General features: G+C 40.2%; 2 protein-coding genes across 4 annotated transcripts in view; one reads left to right on the top strand and one right to left on the bottom strand.

The window, feature by feature from the left end:
* Positions 1 to 2011, bottom strand: part of tmbim4 (transmembrane BAX inhibitor motif containing 4) — an 11161-nt gene extending 9150 nt beyond the window's left edge. The window contains 2 exon segments of the mRNA XM_024142970.2: positions 932 to 1181; positions 1909 to 2011. Of these exon segments, the coding sequence (XP_023998738.2) occupies positions 932 to 1025 (94 nt within the window). The 5' untranslated portion in view covers positions 1026 to 1181; positions 1909 to 2011.
* A 230-nt stretch (positions 2012 to 2241) lies between these two features.
* On the top strand, positions 2242 to 22329 carry LOC112076079 (beta-2-microglobulin). Of its 3 annotated transcripts, none has more exons than XM_024142967.2 (4): positions 2242 to 2319; positions 3062 to 3334; positions 5050 to 5085; positions 21424 to 22329. In XM_024142967.2, exons 1-3 carry the CDS (start codon positions 2256 to 2258, stop codon positions 5061 to 5063), a joined length of 351 nt encoding a protein of 116 aa, XP_023998735.1. In that variant the 5' UTR covers positions 2242 to 2255; the 3' UTR covers positions 5064 to 5085; positions 21424 to 22329. The 3 variants fall into 3 exon arrangements, with proteins under 3 accessions (XP_023998735.1, XP_023998734.1, XP_023998733.1); XM_024142966.2 differs by lacking the exon at positions 21424 to 22329 and adding an exon at positions 5196 to 5861; XM_024142965.2 differs by lacking the exon at positions 21424 to 22329 and adding an exon at positions 5196 to 5861 and having other exon boundaries at positions 5050 to 5089.
* Positions 22330 to 23713: the final 1384 nt, after the last annotated feature.

Genomic DNA, 23713 nt, shown 5'->3' with positions numbered 1-23713 from the left:
TAGCTAGGTAAATAGCTAGAACGGTCTTTCTTCTTACCCAATCTCTCTCGGTATCATTTACTAATATCTATCATGCCAATATCATTACCCAGGTGGGTATCATTAACTAATATCTATCATAACAATATCATTACCCAGGTGGGTATAATTTGTGGAATGCTCCAACAGGAATCTGTTCCAAAAACGTTGTAAATAACAAGGATGCCAACAAACAAGGCATACAAAGTAGCATGATCAATTCACCTAGCTAACTAGCTGCCGAATAGGCATCAACCTCACCACGTAGCTTATTCTTAATGTTTGTCCATAGGCTACCAGAGAGAGGACAGATATTTCTTAGGAATAATCGTGGTGAGTGAAAAACGTTATGAAATTGCCCACCCTCTCTACCTGGTATCTTATTCTACCGCTATACAACTTTGTATGCGTTGTTTGTTGGCAACCTTGTTATTTACGAAGTTTTTTGGAACGTTCCACAAATTATACCCACCCTCATTACCCTTCTACCACAGTGGTTCCCAGAAATGCCCATTGAATTATGCAGATCTACTAATAGTTCACAATTTACCTTGAATGGACAAAGTCCTTGATGGTGTCACAGAACATGAAGAGAGCAGAGGTAGCCGTGGTCAGGATGATCTGAAGAGAAAGGATGGTGTATACCTTGCGCAGAAAATCTTTTCCGGGGAGAGAGAATAAATAGATAYYKKYRTWAYMWYGSRTWWWMYWATCATGATTTATTTAMTTAAATTCTATAGCAGCAGATGTATTTGATTCTGTCATTTAGTTAGTTACCACCACAATAAATATCACATAGTTTATTTCATTTGGCAAYGCATAATCTAGACATATTGATAAAATGGCTTGCTAGTTAGCAACCATCATCAGCTAGGCTAGCTAGGTAAATAGACTAGAACGGGTCTTCTCTTACCCATCCGGATTTGCACACTCGCAGTCGCAACGTTTGTCCCATAGTTGAAATCATCTTCAATTGAAGACCTAGGYTATTTTTCAGGTGTAGTCATCTTGATCCAGCTTTAATTCAGACTAAAATACTGTCTGATGTTTTCTGTTTTTGGGCCCTTGCACAGCTGTTCCMGTAGACGTGCGTCAGTTCACTCCACTTCCGGCTTGGTTTGTAAACGTTCGTCATGTGACATGGCTCGTGATTTCTGTGAAACCTGCAATAGCYCAACACACCACTAACTGTTGACAAAGGGTCATTTTTTCAGGGAACTATTAAAGCGGTAGAGTAGACTATGCTCAACTTTATGCTAAAACTCAAAACATAATTAAAAGAGGTATGTGTATTGTGGCCTAGGGTGGTCTAGTGGTCTATGCCGCACGTCTAAGGTGTCGGCCTGGGTTCAAATCCGGCGTACTGCCTGATATAAACTATCTTTCCCCACTGTCATCCTCCCTCTGTTCAATAAAATCTGAAAATAGTGTATAAATACACATATTTTTAAAGAGATACATGCATTGTAATATTGTATTAAGTAATGGTGTGTAACCATTCTAGCAACTTTTCACTGTAATTACTAATATATTTGGGGTCCCGAGTGGCGCAGCAGTCTTAATGCACAGCATCTCAGTGCAAGAGGCGTCACTACAGTCCCTGGTTCGATTCGAGGCTGTATCACATCCCATAGGGCTGCGCACAATTGACCCAGCGTTGGCCGGGGTAGGCCATCATTGTAAATAAGAATTTGTTCTTAACTGACTTGCCTAGTTAAATAAAAGTTAAATAAATACAAATACAATTAGATCAATGGAGACACAAAATATTGAAAAGGCCAAACAACTATTCTATTCTATATTTATTTATTCTCAAAATGGATGCCTAGGTGAAATAACATTATCTCATGACATACATGTTAAATCGAAATTGCTATTATGGTAACTCACCTGGATTTCAGGTTATTTCCAGACTATAGTCCTCCCCAATAAACTATTTAACCTGTGCGGCTTTCTTTAGCCTAACAACAGAAATCTACAATTTTTGATTGGATTTTAAAAGTAGAGAGGAGGCGGTCCTGGAGAGCATTTATACGACTGTCTGCCTTACTTTCAGTTAGGTTATTTCCACAGCCAGGCACAGGCAGACGGATCTTTCCATTCTCTTATTTGAGTACGAAAGATTCAGAATTAGACCAAATATGAAGTCGATTCTGTCAATCGTTGTACTTGGGCTCATTTACAGCGCTGTGGAGTCCAAAGAATGTAAGTATCTTGTTTTANGAATTAGACCAAATATGAAGTCGATTCTGTCAATCGTTGTACTTGGGCTCATTTACAGCGCTGTGGAGTCCAAAGAATGTAAGTATCTTGTTTTATAAAGTCACCGCAACGTTTGGATATGCATTTCTTTATCGATTTCTTACCATCAGTTTGTTTGTACGCTGTTTATATTTTAGTTTTACGTTTTTTTACTCGGGATATTTATTTAAATACCAAATGTATTTATAAAACACTGTTTCTTGTAAACCCTACATTGTCATGTCATGTGGGAGGAAGTACACCACAACCTCGAGCCCTAGTTAAATAATTTGCATGAACCTTTTGCCATTTTTGCTAGATAATCATTATTTCTACATCATAATCATTGATTTTTAATGTAGGCCTGGCCTACCCTCAACTATTTGCTGGCATGCCTGTAAATTGTTGTGTGATGTCACCTAATGTAAAGTTTTTAACCTGATCAGAATATAACGTTAAGTGATTGTTTCAGTAGATAGGTTATGTTATAGCCTACCTGGTATAGGCCGACTGACATGACGCCACATTTTGTTTTGGTTGGAAATCCCCTCCAGATTTGACTTTCACTTTTAATGAAATGGCTGCTGTCTTTGGCAGCCAGTATTTGCCCGAGCCATAATAAATGGCTGATAACTCAGACCTTTGTCCCTAAGTGAACTTTACTAGGAAATAACTTTGTTAACATATATAGCCTACCTCTGTGAAATGTAAAGGAATATATTTATGTATTCCAATACCTACAAATGGAATAAAACTTTTAACTAATGAAAAGCTTTGAATCTCCATGTGGTATTTCTACCAGCTCCCCCCAAAGTGCAGGTCTACAGCCGTAACCCTGGCAACTTTGGCGATAAGAACACCCTGATCTGTCACGTGAGTGGCTTCCACCCCCCTGACATCAGCATCCAGCTCCTGAAGAACGGTGTGGAGATCCCCGACGCCAAGCAGACAGACCTGGCCTTCGAACAGGGATGGCAGTTCCACCTCACCAAGAGTGTTGGATTCACACCAGCCAGCGGAGAGGAGTACACCTGCAGAGTCCGTCACCTGAGGAATCTGAAGACCTACACCTGGGGTGAGTTACTGGTATAGTTAGAGGAGTACACCTGGGGTGAGTTACTGGTATAGTTAGAGGAGTACACCTGGGGTGAGTTACTAGTGTAGTTAGAGGAGTACACCTGGGGTGAGTTACTAGTGTAGTTAGAGGAGTACACCTGGGGTGAGTTACTGGTATGTTAGAGGAGTACACCTGGGTGAAGTTACTGGGTATAGTTAGAGGAGTACACCTGGGGTGAGTTACTAGTATAGTTAGAGGAGTACACCTGGGGTGAGTTACTAGTGTAGTTAGAGGAGTACACTTGAGGTGAGTTCCTTAGTATTTCCACCTCCTTGATTAACCCTGGCTCCTGTGTTTACGTATGACTGTCACCTGCAGAAGCCAATCACTAGACCTGGGTCCTGTACAGAAGCCCCTACCCCCTAGAGTCACTTGTGGCGAACTGAAAGGATTTGGTTTAGGTTGAACCTGACCTTCTGATAGGCTAGGTGGAATTTTCTTGATGTAGCAGTATAGCTTCCGTCCCTCGCCTCGAACCAGGGACCCTCTGCACACATAGACAACAGCCACCCTCGAAGCATCGTTACCCATCGCTCAAAAAAAGCCACGGCTCTTGCAGAGCAAGGGGAACCACTACTTCAAGGTCTCAGAGCGAGTGACTTCACCGTATTGAAATGCTATTAGCGCACACCCCGCTAACTAGCTAGCCATTTCACATCGGTTATATTGACATATTGACTACAATTCAAGTTTCTACTTTATTTGTCCCAGAGAGGTCAATTAATTTTGCAGTAGAGGAGCACAAGACATAAAAATCATATCAAATCTACATGGAATACAATGCTACTGAGTACAGTGGGCTAGTACATCAGTCATGAGCTGACTGGCCTATCCTCTCACATCTCCACAAGTGTCTAGGGAGGAAGTACAGGGGTTGTTTCTGGACAGGGCCCTGGAGAGCTAGGTGTGTTATGTGGTCTTTTTATTTCACCTTTATTTAACCAGGTAGGCTAGTTTGGAACAAGTTCTCATTTGCAACTGAGACCTGGCCAAGATAAAGCATAGCAGTTCGACACATACAACAACACAGAGTTACACATGGAATAAACTAAACAGACAGTCAATAATACAGTAGAAAAAAAGAAAACAAAAAGTCTATATACAGTGAGTGCAAATGAGGTAAGATAAGGGAGTTATGGCAATAAATAGGCCATGGTGGCGAAATAATTCCAATATAGCAAATAAACACGGGAATGGTAGATGTGCAGAAGATGAATGTGCAAGTAGAGATACTAGGGTGCAAAGGAGCAAGATTAATAAATAAATGCAGTATGGGGATGAGGTAGTTGGATTGAGTTAGATACCAATTGATGAACCATTAGTTACAGTAAGAGACTGATTTCATATGGATGTAACAGTATAGCTTCCGTCCCTCTCCTCGCTCGAACCAGGGACCCTCTGCACACATCAACCACAGTCACTCACGAAGCATAGTTACCCATCGCGCCACAAAAGCCACGGCCCTTGCAGAGCAAGGGTAACAACTACTTCAAGGTCTCAGAGCGAGGGGAACAACTACTTCTAGGTCTCAGAGCGAGTGACGTCACTGATTGAAACACTATTAGCGCGCACCACCGCTAACTAGCTAGCCATTTCACATCGGCCACATAGACGTGTAGTTTGTGGAAGTCTGTAAAACAATAACAATGCTTTCTGTGTTGTGTTTTCTCCAGAGGCAGATATGTAAGGATCTGGAGCAGGACTTAATGGTTGGTAGGTATTATATTTCTTTGTTGAAACTGTATCTAATTACATTAACTGAAACTAATTAGATTAAATCAGAATTAAAACTCATACTTTTACCTTTCTTTCGAAACAGGCGGCCATTCCATCTGGGGTGTCCAATCCGTGCCAGCCCTAAACTAGAGCTGAGATGACAAACTTGGGCTTTTGTTTTCATTTTTGGTTACACTTTGTGCGACGGTGCCAGTTTCAAGGGTTTTGAATTGACAATCATTACTAAACACTTACACACAAAATTGTTAGATTTTCGGCAAGCTATTTTTAATTGACAAATGGCACAGCTTCTGATGAGCATTCTCTTTAAAAACAAAGGCTTTATCAAGTATTTTATTTTTAGATTTTTAAAAACACTTTTAATTTCCTTGAAATTGGTACCATTAGATTTGAACACTTTTTCTCAAAATGGAAATAAATAAACAAACTCCATAACTTGCACTATTTGAATGTGGTTTTAGCTATAAGCAACWGTGTAATGTAAAGTCTGATATTTGATCAGCATTTAAATAAATAAACAAAAAAAGTGCCCAAATTATTTTAGAGGAAGCCCATGTGATATGTATTTGTGTGACCTGTAAATATCAACCTTTGTTTTGGTTTGAAGTCATTTATCAATATAACACCTAATCTTCTGTCTATCCTTCAACATTCCTGTAAATGACCAATTATCAACAGTAATAAATGGGGTCTTTTTGGGGCACATTTTCCTAAGTAGAGAACTGTATTTTCATTACTTAAAAAATAAGATATTTTCTGTCTTTCGGTGTATTATACAACACTTTTCTGTTCAGTTTGATAAAAAAAATTAAATGGTAAACTATTGACATTGGACAACTATTTGYCTAAATATTTTTAATTTAAAGAAATACAAAATCATTGTGACCAAAAATGCACTTTTTTAATGATATTTCTTGATTAAATGTCTCTAACTGTAAGAACTTGTTGTGATCGACTCGGTAATGTTCAAAGTCCATTTTGATATGTTACATTAATCACTCAATCGGTAATGTACTTAACCTACTCACGTTGCCAAGGCAGGAAGGCAATGCATGCAGAGCAGTCGTCTACAGCATTATAATGGGTGATGATACAATGTTGACATTTCAGATCCTACACTATACTTTATTACCATACTTTCTATCAATGCATGTCCAGCATTGTAACTGGTTAACTGAAGATTGCGTCAACTTTGTAACAGACTGTCATGGCTAGAAGGGATACAGCTTTTGTCAAATTTGAGTCATWTTTTTTTTTGCATTTCAGSAAATCCTTTTCCAAACCTTGTCCAAATTCTCCTAACCTGCTARGAAAAGTCAATTCTCACGTTCATTTCACAAAAGCTGTTTCTCTTCTAGCCCTGTAACCTTTTGGGTCTCAATTTAAGGTTAGGCACAAAGTTAAGTGTGGTTAAGGTTGGGTTTAAAGTCAGATAAATTGTGGAAATGGGTGGGGTTTAGCCATAATAATGACTTTGTGGCTGTGTTAACTAGTGACGACCCTGGATCAGCCTAGAGAAACATCGAGAGGTGAAGCCTGCATAGCAACTGTGAAGTACGATTTTCAATTGGCGCATCAATCGAAGTGGGTGCGGCTTTAATACATTTCAGGAAGAATATATATTTTATGTTCATCAGACACCGGCTGCAAAGTCTTTGTTCTGTTTGGCGCAGTTTTATAAGAAATCATGAAAACTGTTTTGTCCGTGATCGCTTTCTGCGTCTTCCTGGGGTTCATAAACGCAAAAGAATGTAAGTAGTAAAAGTTATCACTTTGTCATTATAATTATTGATGGGATTGTCTTTGTTACCCATGACGTTCGTGAAAACAATTAGATATTTCCTTAACATTGTTTTAAGTAAACAATAAGCCTAGTATAAAGGCAACTATTATTACTTGATAAAATATTGAATTTGATGTTTACTATTAGTGCTCATATATACGCATTGAATAACATATTCTTAAATGGCAAAACAAGTCAAAAAATAAATCGTAAGGTTTTGAAGTGTTTGTTTTATATCTATATATCATTTAACCCCTTATTTTTGTAGGCACAAAACTACCTCCATACTGCCATTCGTTTGTATGTGTTGAAGAGTCATGACACCTATGGGGGGGTAATAGGTGCAAAACATGTTAGTGAGAGTCTCCCCTTTCCATAGAGGGGTCATAATAGTTTACCGAGGTAAAGACCGTTTCAAGTTGGATATTCAACGGATATTCGCGCTTTCAAACCTCAATAGCTTTCAAACCACTCGAGCCACAGACTCCAAATAAGTGTTATGATGTTGGAAAAATTGCGCACAACATTGCACAGGTTTTATTTTCACCATTTTGACATTAATTCGCTTTCCAAAGCTAATAAACAAGTGGAAATGTGAACAAAATGTTGTATTCCTAGTTAGTTAGGGAGCGTAAACAAAGTACAAACTCTTTTTAAACATTTGAATTTCAATATCTCCTTGGTCATAAGACCTACTAACTTCAAACAAGGTTCAGAATGTCCACTCGGTGGGCCTACACATTGCACGCCCTTTAGTTTGTCCATTTTCATCTCACAAGATTTTACATGAATTTTTCCAAAATGTAAATATCAATAACTCCTTGGTCATGTGACCTACTGACTTCAAACAAGGTTCAGAATGTCCATTGACTACCCTTCTATATTGCACACTCTTGTTTGTGTACTGTAAAATCACACAGTGTAACGTACATTTTTCATTGTTTTAAATTGCAATAACTCCTTGTGTAACGGATGTGAAATGGCTAGCTAGTTAGCGGGTACGCGCTAATAGCATTTCAATCGGTTACGTCACTTGCTCTGAGACCTGAAGTAGGGTTTCCCCTTGCTCTGCAAGGGCCGCGGCTTTTGTGGAGCGATGGGTAACGACGCTTCGTGGGTGTCAGTTGTTGATGTGTGCAGAGGGTCCCTGGTTCGCGCCCGTGTCGGGGCGAGGGGACGGTTTAAAGTTATACTGTTACACTTGGTCCCTAAGAAGCGTGCAGTGGATATACACCCATATTGGATAACCTCTAGTCATGTCTCTCTTATATATTTGTACATTAATATTAGTTTGACAATTAAAGGGTTCAGTCCAGTGTTGTGTTTACCCTTTTCTTTAATATTTATATATAATAATTGGTAGTTCTAAGTACTTATATTCCCTGTTTTTGTTTATTTTTCCACAGTGTTTAACAGCGGTACACAATAGGAGAGAGACAGATAATATGTCCTTTCATCGTTAATATCAACCATAAAGGAAAAGGGCAAAGTACGAGAGTCATGCTATTAATTGTCCAAAGCAGGGATGGAGAGTGAGCTAGTGAGGTAGGCTGCAGTGGGTTTGCTGGTCAATACATATACTGAACATGTAACCACAGTAATGATGGCCAGTAAATCAATGAATAAAAATGTCATGATGACAAAATAAACAGAAATTGTAGACCTTTAATCTTTTCCATCACGTCAACAGACATTTTACTTCAAATAAGTACGAAACATTTCACAGTGTTAACTTTCTCTTTATCCCTGGTTGATGTACATGTCAGAGCCTCTTCAGTGTGGATGGAGTATAGCATACATTTTCAACAACAAAGACTGCACTTCCTGTTTGTGTTCTTTACTCTGTTGAACTCGTTTGTCTTCATTCCGAGGCACAGCACATGTGCAAAACATTCCATCTAAAACAAAACAAAGCATAACACGTTATAAATAATATCAATGACGAATTAGCCATCCWTTGTGTTATATTATAAATTGTCTMACATGCCYTCACTGTTGTCAAAAGATTATAAACATGTTAAATAAAGTTACCAYCCCAGTCAGTCTTTGGGCCACATCCAGGTTCTTTATCAGGGGCACCCATGATGCAGTTGTTGGCTTTGTTGAACTCTGAAATCATAGGCTTGAACTGAACATATGGCTGTCCCACACAACTACATAAAATAAAACATGTATTTTGAATTAAATGTCATTACATATCAGAAATTTTTAGTATATCCTCAGCCATTTCTTTTCGCAGTTGCGCCATGTGTTTTTGTGAAGGTTCTATATCAATTTGGGATGTTGGGGAAGTTCTGTGCCACTTCCTTGGCTGTCAACACCAAAAAATAAAATATAGTTTTTTACCTAATTGTCACATAACAGCTAACCATTCATTATTGAAAATATAACTATCAAACCTGCATTACAAAGACCCCGCAGCTGAAGGTGTCCTGCTGCATGGTGGGAGTTATTTCCCCTCCTTTCCACTTTATGTCCATCCAGTCGTCTTTACCATGGCAGGATCTTCTCATTTTGAAGTATTCTCTTTTTATTGTAAACATAATGGAATTTTGATTAGTTACAGGCAAATGAATATGCAGGCCAAAATTGTATGCTGTTTTCCTTATCACTATAATCTAGTAGAGGTAATTTCCTTTATGCCCCATTCTACACACAGCCTAAATGATAGGCACTGAACCACTTACAGAACAATAATAAAAGTAGCATATAGGATCCAACCCGATCACAGAGTGAATAAATGTAGAGCGTTTGTAGACTTTAAGAAAAAAATATGAAGTGACAGTTTCATCCCCAAAAAATGTTGTTGCATTGATGCGTTGTGTCTTCTAACGGTCCAAGAATAGGATCCAAAGTGTTTGGATATATCTGTTCCCATAAATACAAAGGAGGATGTCTCTCCTCATTACCTCTGGCACTTTAGTCAGACTGCCAGACTGTGCATCACAGAGCCAATCAGGAGAGAATACATACAGGTCAACGGTGCCAACTGGAAGTCGAGGGGTGTGTCTGCCTTTTGGATGACTCTCTCTTTACAGAGAACCCCTGTGGTTCAAGTGAAGAGTTACCCTTCCCCTTTCAGTCTGCTCTGCACATGTCTGGAAGTGACAGAGCCAGCAGCCAAGATAATTTTTCACAGTATGTCATAAAAAATTATTACACTTATGAATGTATGTAAAATACTAATATGTATTAGATCCAGTACCATGGAATAATAACTAAGACCTGAATTTGAATGCAGCGTGTTCCGATTCCTCCTTCTCTTCTTGTCCAGCAGGGGTCAACATCTTCACTATTTACTTTACAGTGACAGAATAAGGGCCACAAATATTCAGGTGTACATCATCAGAAACATCCAACTCCAATTCCAGTTAACTACATAATGATAGTACATGTCCTTAGACATTCAACTCCAATTCCAGTTAACTACATAATGATATTACATGTCCTTAGACATTCAACTCCAATTCCYGTTAACTACATAATGATATTACATGTCCTTAGACATTCAACTCCAATTKKAGTTAACTACATAATGATATTACATGTCCTTAGACATTCAACTCCAATTCCAGTTAACTACATAATGATATTACATGTCCTTAGACTTGGTTAGGTGCACATCTAATGTACTTCTATGTTCATCCTTCATACTGTATGCATTCTTTTACACAATATGTTTAGAATTGTGATATAAAATAATAAAAATAAAAATAAATGCTTATTGTCATGTTATGACTAGTATTTATTACCCACAAGCCATTTGTGGGGCTGCAGAGTTTTAAACTCTGAATGATGGAGAAGGAAAGAGGACTTGTGTGTAGACTTCACAACAACAACCGCCGTCTCGCAAGTGTTTCTTCGCCACAGAGCTGTGACCTGCGATATGCAAATTAAACACATTTAGAAGAGATATTGTCCTCTTAAACATGAACTGAAAACAAACGATCACAATCCTTCAACATTTGGAGATATAAAAACATTGTCACTTTGTGCTTGTGTGTCATCTTTCCTGTCCTCTAGAGTCTCTCTGCCTCACCTTCTGCCCCTCTTTTCTCTGGATTAGTGATCTAGTTGGTGTTGACTGAATTTCTGGCCGTCATCAATATTTCCCTTTCCATTGTCGTCTTTATTTGCCAGTTTCAAGACACGCTCTGTTTCTAATGTGTCGTTAACTCTATTATTTTGTTGTTGTTTTCTGTAATGACATTAAAAGTGAATTAATCACTATGTCGATACCTTTTACGTCACTCAGAAATACAAAAAAAAATCGATCAAAATGTAAGTTGATCACTGCACAGGACAAAAACTGTAGTTTCAACGTGTAGTTGTGGTTGGAATGTTATACGTTTTGGTGTTGCAACAAAAGACGTAGGAATTTATTTTAATTTAATTTATTTTCCCAGTTAGAAATAGTAGGCCATGCATCAATAACTATTTTCATCAGACTAAGGAACTCTCAAATGCGCTATATAGCATTTTGTAAGTTGTCTGCAGGTGGCTTGTTGTGAATGCACTCAAATATCAAGTCACTATCAGGTTATGTAACCGGTGTGCTAATACTCACAGTAGAAGGATTTGTGTTAAATGTACAGTAATATGAAAGGGATGCTATGAAAATGATTATTTCACGTTATCAAGCTCACTCTGTTATAATCTCCACCCGGCACAGCCAGAAGAGGCCTGGCCACCCCTCAGAGTCTGGTTCCTCTCTAGGTTTCTTCCTAGGTTCTGGCCTTTCTAGGGAGTTTTTCCTAGCCACCGTGCTTCTACACCTGCATTGCTTGCTGTTTGGGGTTTTAGGCTGGGTTTCTGTACAGCACTTTGAGATATCAGCTGATGTAAGAAGGGCTATATAAATACATTTTATTTGATTTGACTCTGACTGACAAATCCCTGCCTATTACTGGGATTAAAAAGAACATATGAAACATTGTTTTATCATGAGGTCTACCTGTGCTCCTTATTTTATTTCACCTTTATTTAACCAGGTAGGCCAGTTGAGAAGTTCTCATTTACAACTGTGACCAGGCCAAGATAAAGCAAAGCGGTGTGACACAAACAACAACACAGAGTTACACATGGAATAAACAAACATACAGTCAATAATACAATACAAAAGTCTATATACAGTTTGTGCAAATGAGGTAGGATGAGGAAGGTACAGCAATAAATAGGCCATGGTGGTGAAATAATTACAATATAGCAATTAAACACTGGAGTGATAATGTGCAGGAGATGAGTGTGCGAGTAGAAATAATGGGGTGCAAAGGTGCAAAATAAATAACAGTATGGCGATGAGGTAGTTGGATGGGCTATTTACAGATGTACAGGCTATGTACAGGTGCAGTGATCTATGAGCTGCTCTGACAGCAGGTGCTTAAAGCTAGTGAGGGAGATATGAGTCTCCAGCTTCAGTGATTTTTGCAGTTCGTTCCAGTCATTCCAGTGATGAGGGGTGGTCGTTTGACCGCAGACCCATTACGGATGCAGGCAATGAGGCAGTGATCGCTGAGATCCTGGTTGCAGACAGCAGAGGTGTATTTGAAGGGCAGGTTGGTTAGGATGATATCTATGAGGGTGCCCGTGTTTACGCTTTGGTGTGGTACCTGGTAGGTTCATTGATAATTTGTGTGAGATTGAGGGCATCAAGCTTAGATTGTAGGATGGCTGGGGTGTTAAGCATGTCCCAGTTTAGGTCACCTAACAGCACGAGCTCTGAAGATAGATAGGGGGCAATCAATTCACATATGGTGTCCAGGGCACAGCTGGGGGCAGAAGGTGGTCTATAGCAAACGGCAATGGTGAGAGACTTGTTTCTGGAAAGGTGGATCTTTAAAAGTAGAAGCTTTAAAAGTAGAAGCCTTCCTTTAAGCACCTCTGTTTTCGAACACCTCTCCTGTCCTTGGTCCAAACCACACCTCTCCTCTCTCGAACACCTCTCCTGTCCTTGGTCCANACTACATAAAATAAAACATGTATTTTGAATTAAATGTCATTACATATCAGACATTTTTAGTATATCCTCAGCCATTTCTTTTCGCAGTTGCGCCATGTGTTTTTGTGAAGGTTCTATATCAATTTGGGATGTTGGGGAAGTTCTGTGCCACTTCCTTGGCTGTCAACACCAAAAAATAAAATATAGTTTTTTACCTAATTGTCACATAACAGCTAACCATTCATTATTGAAAATATAACTATCAAACCTGCATTACAAAGACCCCGCAGCTGAAGGTGTCCTGCTGCATGGTGGGAGTTATTTCCCCTCCTTTCCACTTTATGTCCATCCAGTCGTCTTTTCCATGACAGGATCTTCTCATTTTGAAGTATTCTCTTTTTTATGTAAACATAATGGAATTCTGATTAGTTACAGGCAAATGAATACGCAGGCCAAAATTGTATGCTGATTTCCTTATCACTATAATCTAGTAGAGGTAATTTCCTTTATGCCCCATTCTACACACAACCTAAATTATAGGCACTGAACCATTTACAGGACAATAATAAAAGTAGCAATAAGGATCCAACCCGATCACAGAGTGAATAAATGTAGAGCGTTTGTAGACTTTAAGAAAAAAATATTAAGTGACAAAAATATGTTGTTGCATTGATGCGTTGTGTCTTCTAACGGTCAAAGAATAGGATCCAAAGTGTTTGGATATATCTGTTCCCATAAATACAAAGGAGGATGTCTCTCCTCATTACCTCTGGCACTTTAGTCCGACTGCCAGACTGTGCATCACAGAGCCAATCAGAAGAGAATACATACAGGTCAACGGTGCCAACTGGAAGTTAAGGGGTGTGTCTGCCTTTTGGATGACTCTCTCTTTACAGAGAACCCCTGTGGTTCAAGTCAAGAGTTACCCTTCCCCTTTCAGTCTGCTCTGCGCATGTCTGGAAGTGACAGAGCCAGCAGCCAAGATAATTTTTCACAGTATGTCATAAAAAATTATTACACTTATGAATGTATGTAAAATACTAATATGTATTAGATCCAGTACAATGGAATAATAACTAAGACCTGAATTAGAATGCAGTGTGTTCCGATTCCTCCTTCTCTTCCTGTCCAGCAGGGGTCAACATCTTCACTATTTACTTTACAGTGACAGAATAAGGGCCATAAATATTCAGGTGTATCATCATCAGAAACATCCAACTCCAATTCCAGTTAACTACATAATGATAGTACATGTCCTTAGACATTCAACTCCAATTCCAGTTAACTACATAATGATAGTACATGTCCTTAGACATTCAACTCCAATTCCAGTTAACTACATAATGATAGTACTTGTCCTTAGACTTGGTTAGGTGCACATCTAATGTACTTCTGTGTTCATCCCTCATACTGTATGATTTCTTTTACACAATATGTTTAGAATTTTTATTTTTTATTTTTTTTATGCTTATTGTCATGTTATGACTAGTATTTATTACCCACAAGCCATTTGTGGGGCTGCAGAGTTTTAAACTCTGAATGATGGAGAAGGAAAGAGGACTTGTCTGTAGACCTCACAACAACAACCGCCGTCTCGCAAGGGTTTCTTCGCCACAGAGCTGTGACCTGCGATATGCAAATTAAACACATTTAGAAGAGATATTGTCCTCTTAAACATGAACTGAAAACAAACGATCACAATCCTTCAACATTTGGAGATATAAAAACATTGTCACTTTGTGCTTGTGTGTCATCTTTCCTGTCCTCTAGAGTCTCTCTGCCTCACCTTCTGTCCCTCTTGTCTCTGGAGTAGTGATCTAGTTGCTGTTGACTGAATTTCTGTCCGTCATCAATATTTCCCTTTCCATTGTCGTCTTTATTTGCCAGTTTCATGACACGCTCTGTTTCGAATGTGTCGTTAACTCTATTATTTTGTTGTTGTTGTTCTATGTTTTCTGTAATGACATTAAAAGTGAATTAATCACTGTCGATACCTTTTACGTCACTCAGAAATACAAAAAAGAAATCGATCAAAATGTAAGTTGATCACTGCACAGGACAAAAACTGTAGTTTCAACGTGTAGTTGTGGTTGGAATGTTATACATTTTGGTGTTACAACAAAAGACGTAGGAATTTATTTGCCCAGTTATAAATAGTAGGCCATGCATCAACTAACTATTTTCATCAGACTAAGGAACTCTCAAATGCGCTATATAGCATTTTGTAAGTTGTCTGCAGGTGGCTTGTTGTGAATGCACTCAAATATCAAGTCACTATCGGGTTATGTAACCGGCGTGCTAATACTCACAGTAGAAGGATTTGTGTTAAATGTACAGTAATATGAAAGGGATGCTATGAAAATGATTATTTCACGTTATCAAGCTCACTCTGACAAATCCCTGCCTATTACTGGGCCGAATTAAAATACATATGAAACATTGTTTTTCAGGAGGTCTCCTGGTGCACCTTATTATATTTCATTTAACGTGTTAGTTTAACCGGTTAGGCCAGTGAGAACAAGATTTTCAATTACAACTGCGACTTGGCAAAATAAAGCAAAGCGGTGCGACAACAAACAACATCAGTCAATAATACAATACAAAAAAGCTCTATATTACAGTTGTGCAATGAGGTAGGATGAGGGAAAGGTAAGGCAATAAATAGCCATATGAGCGAAGTAATTACAATAATTAGCAATTAAAACACTGGCAGTGAAGATGTGCAGGATGAGTGGCGAGTAAGATACTGGGGTGCAAAAGAGCAAAATAAATAATAACAGTAGGGGGATGAGGTAAGTTGGATGGGGCTATGTGCCAGTGGATCTGTGAGCTTGCTTCTGACAAGCTGTGTGCTTAAAGCTAGTGAGGGAGATATGAGTCTCCAGCTCAGTGATTTTTGCAGTTTCGTTCCCAGTCATTGGCAGCAGAAACTGAAGGAAAGGCGTCCGAAGGAGGAGTGGCTTTGGGATGACCAGTGAGATATACACTGCTGGAGCGCGTTACGCTGGACGGTGGTGGCTGCCTATGGTGACCAGTGGAGTTGAGATTAAGGCTGGAGCTTACCTAAGCCAAAGACTACATGACCTGAAGCCAGATGGGGTCTGGCCGACGCAATACGTAGCGAGGGCCAAGCCAACGAGACATACAGTCGCCAGTGTGGTGTGTAGTAATGGGGCTTTTGGTGACCAAAAGCGGATGGCACCTGTGAAAGACTGCATCAGTCTTGTGATATAGCAGTGTTGGAGGCTATTTTGTTAGATGACATCGCCGAAGTCAGAAGGATCAGGTAGATAGCGTTTCTACGTAGGGAATCGTTTTTTGGCGGCGAAAAACGTGAAGGAGCGTTTGTTGCGGAATAGGAAGCCGGTTCTAGATTACATTTTGGATTGGAGCATGCTTAAGTTGAGTCTGGAAGGAGAGTTTTACAGTCTTACCAGACACCTAGGATTTGTAGTGTCCACATATTCTAAGTCAGAACCGTCCAGAGTAGTGATGCTGGACGGGCTGGCAGTGCGGCAGCATCATTGTTTGAGAGCATGGCATGTTAGTGTACTAGCATTTTAAAGAGCAGTTGAGGCCACAGAAGGAGAGTTGTATGACATTGAAGGCTCATCTGTAGGTTAGTTAACAGTGTCAAAGAGGGCCAGAAGTATTACAAGAATGGTTCGTCTGCAAGAGAGTGGATTCAGAGAATCCACCCCGCAGCAAGAGCAACATCGTTGATATGTGTATGTGACAAATAAATTGATTTGATATAACAGAGAAAAGAGTCGGACACCCAATGATTGAATCCTGTGGTACCCCCATGAGAGACTGCCAGAGTCTGGACAACAGGCCTCAATTTGAGCATACGACGAACTCGATCAGGAAAGTAGTTTGGCGAACAGGCGAGGCCAATATGTGAGAAACCAAGCGCTGTTGAGTCTGCGATAAGAATTGGTGATTTTGACAGAGTCGAAAGCCTTGCCCAGGTCGATGAAGACGCTGCACAGTATTGTCTCTTTTATGCATCGCAGTTATGAAATCGGTTAGGACGCTTGAGCTGGCTGAGCGTGCACCCATGACCAGCTCGGAAACCAGATTGGCATAGCGGAGAAGGTACGTGTGGGATTCAAAATGGGGGGTCGGTGATGCTGCTTTGTTAAACTTTGGCTTTCAAAGATCTTAGACAGGCCAGGCGTAGGATGGATTATAGGGTCTGGGCAGTTTGGTCTAGAGTGTCGTCCCCCTTTGAAGAGCGATATGACCCGCGGGCAGCTTTCCTAATCTTGTGGGGATCTCAGACGATACGAAAGAGGTTGATAAAAGACTAGTAATAGGGTGTTTGCAGAGAATTTTCGGCGAATGAATTTTAGAAAGAGGAGGGTCCAGATTGTCTTAGCCCGGCTGATTTGTAGGGGTCAGATTTTGCACCAGCTCTTTCAGAACATCAGCTATCTGGATTTTGTGAAAGGAGAAAGGTGATGGAGGCTTGGGCAGAGTTGCTGTGGGGTTGCAGGGCTGATTGACGTGTTTAGCGGTTAGCCAGGGGAAAGCATGGCCAGCCGTAGAAGAAATGCTTATGAAAAAACTCAAGTTATTGCGGATTTATCGTGGTGACTGGTGTGTCCAGCCCAGTGGCAGGGCAGCTGGGGTGGAGTGAGTGCTCTTTTCTCCATGGACTTTACAGTGTGTCCCAAAACGATATATATAGATATATATATACAGGATGCAAATTTCTGTTTTAAAAGCTTTTAGCCTTTGCCTTTCCTAAACTGCCTGTGTATATTGGTTCCTAACTTCCCTGAGAAGCTGCATATGCGCGGGGGCTGTTTCAATGCTAATGCAAGTACGCACAGGATGTTTTTGTGCTGGTCAAGGTCTGGTCGGGATAACCAAGGCGTACACTCGTTTGGTTCTACATTTGAAAGGGGCACTGTTATTTAAGATGGTGAGGAGGCACTTTTAAAGAATAACCAGGGCATCCTACGACTGATCGGGATGAGGTCGATATCCTTCCAGGATTACCGGGCACCAGGTCGATTAGAACCTGCTGTCGTTGAAGTGTTTCTAGCCGAGCGTTTGACAGTGATGAGGGTTGGTCATTTGACCGCAGACCATTACGGACGCAGAGCAATGAGGCTGTGATCGCTGATGATCCTGGTTGAGACAGTAGATGTGTATTTGGAGGCGAGTTAGTAGGATGACAGCATGAGGGTGCCCGTGTTTACAGGATTTTGGGGTTGTACCTGCGTAGTTAATTGATAATTTGTGTTGAGATTGAGGGCATCAAGCTTTAAGATTGGTAGGATTGGCCGGGGGTTGTTAAGCATGTCCCCAGTTTAGTCACTAGCAGCACGAGCTCTGAAGATTAGATGATGGGCAATCAATCACTTAGGGTGTACCAGTGCCACAGCTGGGGCCTGAGGGGGTCTATAACAAGCGGCTGAATCGGCCTGAGAGAACTTGTTTCTGGGAAAGATGGATTATTTTAAAAAGTAGAGCTTTAAAAGTAGAAGCCTTCCTTTAGGAGCACCTCTGTTTTCGAACACCTCTCCTGTCCTTGGTCCAAAACCACCACCTCTCCTCTCTGCGGAACACCTCTCCTGTCCTTTGGTCCATACCACACCTTCCTCTCTCGAAACATCCTCTCCTGGTCCTTTGTCAAACCACACCTCGTCCTCTCTCGAAACACCTCTCCTGTCCTTTGGATCCAAACCACACCGTTCTCCTTCTCGCGAGCACACCTCTCTGTCCTTGGTCCAAACCACAACAGCCATTTGCGATCTTTTCATGTTCCATGTTGAAAAGATTAGTTATTGCGAGGGCTGGAACACCTTTGTTAACTTCAAACGTTTTTTTTGAACACCCATGGTTGAAAATGGGAAGGCTGCAAAAGACTTTACAGATTTACCGGTCCTCGCGCACAATAACATGAGCCGATGCAACGTAGACCAAACATCAGAGTGTGCGGTATGAATGTATCGTTCAGTGACAGTTCTGACCTGTTTGAAGTCAGATAGGACACTGACCAAGGAGCTATTGACATTTTTAAATTTTGGAAAAATTCATGTAAAATCATTGTGGTGCCTGACAGTTTACCATTTCCCTCCTCCCCCTGTAGTTCCCCAAAGGGCAGGTGTCAAGCCGTTAACCCAGCGGGAAACATGGGAAGGAAACACCCTGATTCTGTCATGGAGCTGCTTCCACCTCCCTGACAATCAGCATCCGAGCTCCTGAAGAACGGTGTGGACATCCCGACGCATGCAGACAGACCTGGCCTTTCGAACAGCTACCGATGTGCACGTCCAGCGCTCACCAAGAGTGTTGGATTCAACACCAGCCAGCCGAGGTGAGAGTGGTACAAACCTGGCACGATCCGGCCGATCCTGAAGCGTAACGTCATCGAAAGACCTACCACCTGGGGTGCAGTTACTAGGTAGTTAGGAGCGGACGTACACCTCGTTGGTAGAAGTTACTATCCTAGTTAGAGCGAGTACGACCCTGGTGGGGTGAGTTAGCTAGTGTCAGTTAGAGAGTAACACCGCAGTATGACGTCGCACCTGAAGAATCTGAAACCTACACACTGGCGGGCACGTTACTATGTAGTTTAGAGGAACACCTGGGGTGACGATAACTAGATATAGTCTAGAGGAGTAACCTGACAAGGAGATCCGCCACCGTCGAAGAATCTGAAGACCACACGGGGGGAGTACCAGTGTATTAGACGGAGAGATACAGCCTGCAGAAGTCCGGCCACCTGAGGAATCTGAAGACCTACACCTGGGTAGTTACTAGTGTAGTTAGAGGAGTACACCTGGGTGACGGTTACTAGTATAGTTAGTACGTTAGAGGTAGTACGACCTGGCGATAGAGTTGACTAGTGATATTAGTAGTTACGAAAGGAGCTACACGCTGGGCGTGAGTTACTAGTAAGTTAGTAGCATAGTTTTTTTGAGTATAAGGAGTAACACCTTGGGGCGAAGTTACTAGTATAGTTAGTAGTTAGAGGAGTACACCGGGGTGAGTTAACTGGTATTAGCTTATGTAGCAGTGAAGTAGTTAGAGGAGGTGACCTGTAGAGCCCCGCCCACCTGAAGAACCTCAAGATCAAAACCCGGGTGAGTTTAGTTCCCCTTCCTAAATTAACTCTGGCTCCTGCTGTATTAGTGTGTGACGATTCATCCCCTGCCAGACAGCCAACTACATATGAGCTATTTAGTGCATGAGCAGCCTCTTGAACATGTGTTCTACTATTTGGAGCCTTATATTATTATGAGCAGAGCTTGACACTGTCCTTCTTTATGCTCTATTTCTGATATGTCGTGGTTAAATACTAATCCATTTTACTTTTAATATGGTATACCCCATATAACCCATCGTAGGATCTCTGTGTTCTAAGTGGGGTACTCTGAAGTCAAAAGCAATCCCAACAACTGCTTATCCTATGTCATCTATGTTTTCCATCCCAGAGGCAAACTTATGTAAGGACTCCTGGACGCAAGGACTTAAATGTAGTACTTCGATGCATCGCGAGATTTATTAGGATATTATATTTATTGTATAATAATAATAAGTATATGCCATTTGCAGAATGTTTTAATCCAAAGTGATTTACTGATCATGCAAGATGTCACATATATCTAAAAGTTTGGCGTCACTTTAGAAAGTGTCCTTATTTTTGAGGAAAGCCATTTTTTTGTCCCTTAAAATAACATCAAATTATCAAAGTACAGTGTAGACATTCGTTAATGTGTGTAGCCTTGGGAAACGGCTGCGATTTCAACATTTAGAAAATTGCAAGTGTCATACATAGACGTACAGAGGCCCATTATCCAGCAACCATCACTCCTGTGTTCCAATGCATCGTTGTGTTAGCTCAACCAAGATTTTATAATTTTAAAAATAGGCTAAGTTGATCATTTAGAAAACCTTTGCCTTTTATGTAAGCACAGCATGAAAAACTGTTGTTCTGAATTTAAGAAGCAATATAGGAGACAGGCCTTTAGACTAGTTGAGTATCTGGGCATCAGCATTTGTGGGTTCGGATTACAGGCTCAAAATGGCCGAGAGACAAAAACTTTCTTCTGAACTCGTAATCTTATTCTTGTTCTGAGAAATGAAGGCTATCCGGGCCGGAGAAACTTGCCAAAAACTTAAGACTTACTCCCTTCACAGAAGCAAGCGCAAACTGGCTCTACCAGAATAGAAAGATGAGTGGGAGGCACCATGCACAACTGAGCAAGAGGACAAGTACATTAGTGTCTAGTTTGAGGTTCTTCGGAAGCATGGGTGAAAATCTCTCAAATTAACTCAACAAAAATGACAACTATAATGCCAAAGGTCTGCAAGGGTGTGTAATTGCTGCAAAAAGCAAAGTTTGAAGGACACAATTATTATTCCAATTAAAAATCATTATTTATAACCTTGTCAACGTCTGACTATATTTCCTATTCATTTTTAAAACCAATTTAATGTATTCGATTTCATGGAAAACAAGGAAATTTCGAAGTGACTCCAAACTTTTGAACGGTATTGTATTTATTTATTTGTTGAAACTATCTAATTAGATTAACTAAAACTCATACCTTTACCCATTTTTCTGAACAGGGGGSCATCTGTGTCCAGCCCTACACTAGAGCTGAGATGACTGTAATTTCCCCTCTCAACATGGGCTTTCATTTTCATTTTTGATTACACTTTGTGCCAAGGTGCCAGTTTCAAGGGTTTCGAGTTTTAGAGAATCATTACTCAACACTTAAATGATTAGAGTTGTGTGGGTGACCTCTTCTAGAAAAGCTGCCAGTACTTCTGGCTGAGAATCACATTCTCTCCTTTAAAAACAATAATTAATGATTGATCAAGTATTTTCATTATATTTTTTAGATGTGTGGGGAGTCCTTGTAGTCCTTTAATATCCTTGAGGTTGGTACCATTTAAGTGTGAGCACAATTTTTTTAAACATAATTTTAAACACCTATGTTAATGTGGTTTTAGTTACAAGCACAAATTTGTCAACTGTGTCAAATCTGATATTTGATTAAAAATATATTTAAAAGCCCAAATAATTTGCAGAACATCCATTGTTGTATTTGCGTGACTTGTAAATAGAAATGTCATTTTTTTGCTTTGGAGCCATTTTTTTTTTTACATCAACACCATGACATCAAATCTTATGTCTATCCTTCAATGTTTCTGTAAATTACCAGTTATCAACAGTCTAATAAAAGTTTTATTTTATTTGTTTTTTTAAGGAATATTGTTGATAATTAGAGAACTGTATTTTTATGATGGGTTTCTTTAAAAAATCAGCGTCTGTTTTTCAATCTTTGAGTGCTACAGAACCAGGGTCAGTCCCCAGAGGTCTGGTGTTGCCTGTCCCTGGTCTACAGTGTTGACTGAATTCTTATTTTAGGAACGCCCGTCTATGTATGTCCATACCGTTTGTAAAACACTGATTTAAAAAAAGATGGCCGTTCTGGACAAGACCAAATAAAAGACGTTGGTGTGTTCTTACTGGGGTGTAGCCTACCATGTCCTGCAATGTTATCTTATGAATGCTCATGTGGTGGGCCCACCGTTTGTAAAACAGGCTGTTGCATTGGATGTATTGGTCCCGATTCCTGTTGACTAATCAATTTGGATACAACCTGAAACCACGGACCATGACATTTTAAACTACTGGACAGCCGTTGTGAGTAGCCTGGTTGTCCATTTAACTTTGACCAGTCCTGTTTTTTTACAATATGTTGTTTGTTAACATGTCAGCGTTTTTATTTATTTGATTGAGTGACATTTTTAGGTCAGGCTATTTGATCAGAGAAACCTGCATGATGTAAAAAGTGTCCGTCTCATTACATTGTCATACATTTTTATCTCCGCTACAGAAACGGGCCACATCCTCTTTCTACCAGATATCTGACGGGATGTGGAGCGTCGTAGCACTGCCTCTCTCCAGCAGCACCCTAGAGAGGCATGCTGGGAATGGACTAGATACATATTTGGAGTCCCTGCCTTTTGACTAAGTGGGCACTTCTTATCACAGGGCGGCATCAGTGCTCACCTAAAAAGCTCATATGCCACTGGTTGAGAGAAATTGTCATTGTTGTTGGAGGTGCGTCGTGGTCAGTTTAGCAAAAAAAAATGAGGACTGGCCCTGGTTTCACCTCATCCTGCCTATTGAGAGGACCAGTCCCGGTCTCACCTCATCCTGCCTTGTTGACATGACTTACTTAGTCCTTTTGGTTCTAATGTGGAACATCGGGCTTCCAGGAGACAGAGCCACTGCTGATGCTCTTCTGCCTTTTGGGGAGGGGTTTCCACGACAGGACATTAATTGGCCTTTATTTGACTAAATATGTTTTTAAAGGAATCAAAAATCCTTGTGAACAAAAAAATGCTCATTTATATGTTGACATGATTTATATCTCTTGATGAAATTTCTCTAAAGATCTCAGTCATTGTCAATGGTCATTTTTTGAGAAGTTATATTTCTATATTATTATTATCAATGAGTAAGTCAGTGAACTACTTGTAATAAGCTACTCACATTGCCAAGGCAGGAAGGCAATGAATGCAGAGCAGTAATCTACAGCAGTGGTCACCAACCTTTTTCTGAGCTCAGATCACTTTCTTGAGTCAAAACGCAAGCCGATGATCTACCGCTGAGATTTCTCTTTATAAACATGACTTAAAAAACATAAGCCTATGCAACATTAACCAATTAAAACCAGTTCTGTAGCAATGAGGTTTGTGCAGTAGGCTATAGGCCCAGTACATTATCACTGCATATTGGCTAAGCTTGAATTGCCCTGCTAATGTTGTTCTCAGACCATTTAGAAATGATATTTCAACATGTTAGCTACAGTATATGATCACACTGGTAATAGATTATTTTGTT

Source organism: Salvelinus sp. IW2-2015, unplaced genomic scaffold (assembly GCF_002910315.2).
Source record: "Salvelinus sp. IW2-2015 unplaced genomic scaffold, ASM291031v2 Un_scaffold3555, whole genome shotgun sequence".
Classification (NCBI taxonomy): domain Eukaryota; kingdom Metazoa; phylum Chordata; class Actinopteri; order Salmoniformes; family Salmonidae; genus Salvelinus; species Salvelinus sp. IW2-2015.
This window is presented reverse-complemented; position numbering and strand designations above follow the sequence as displayed.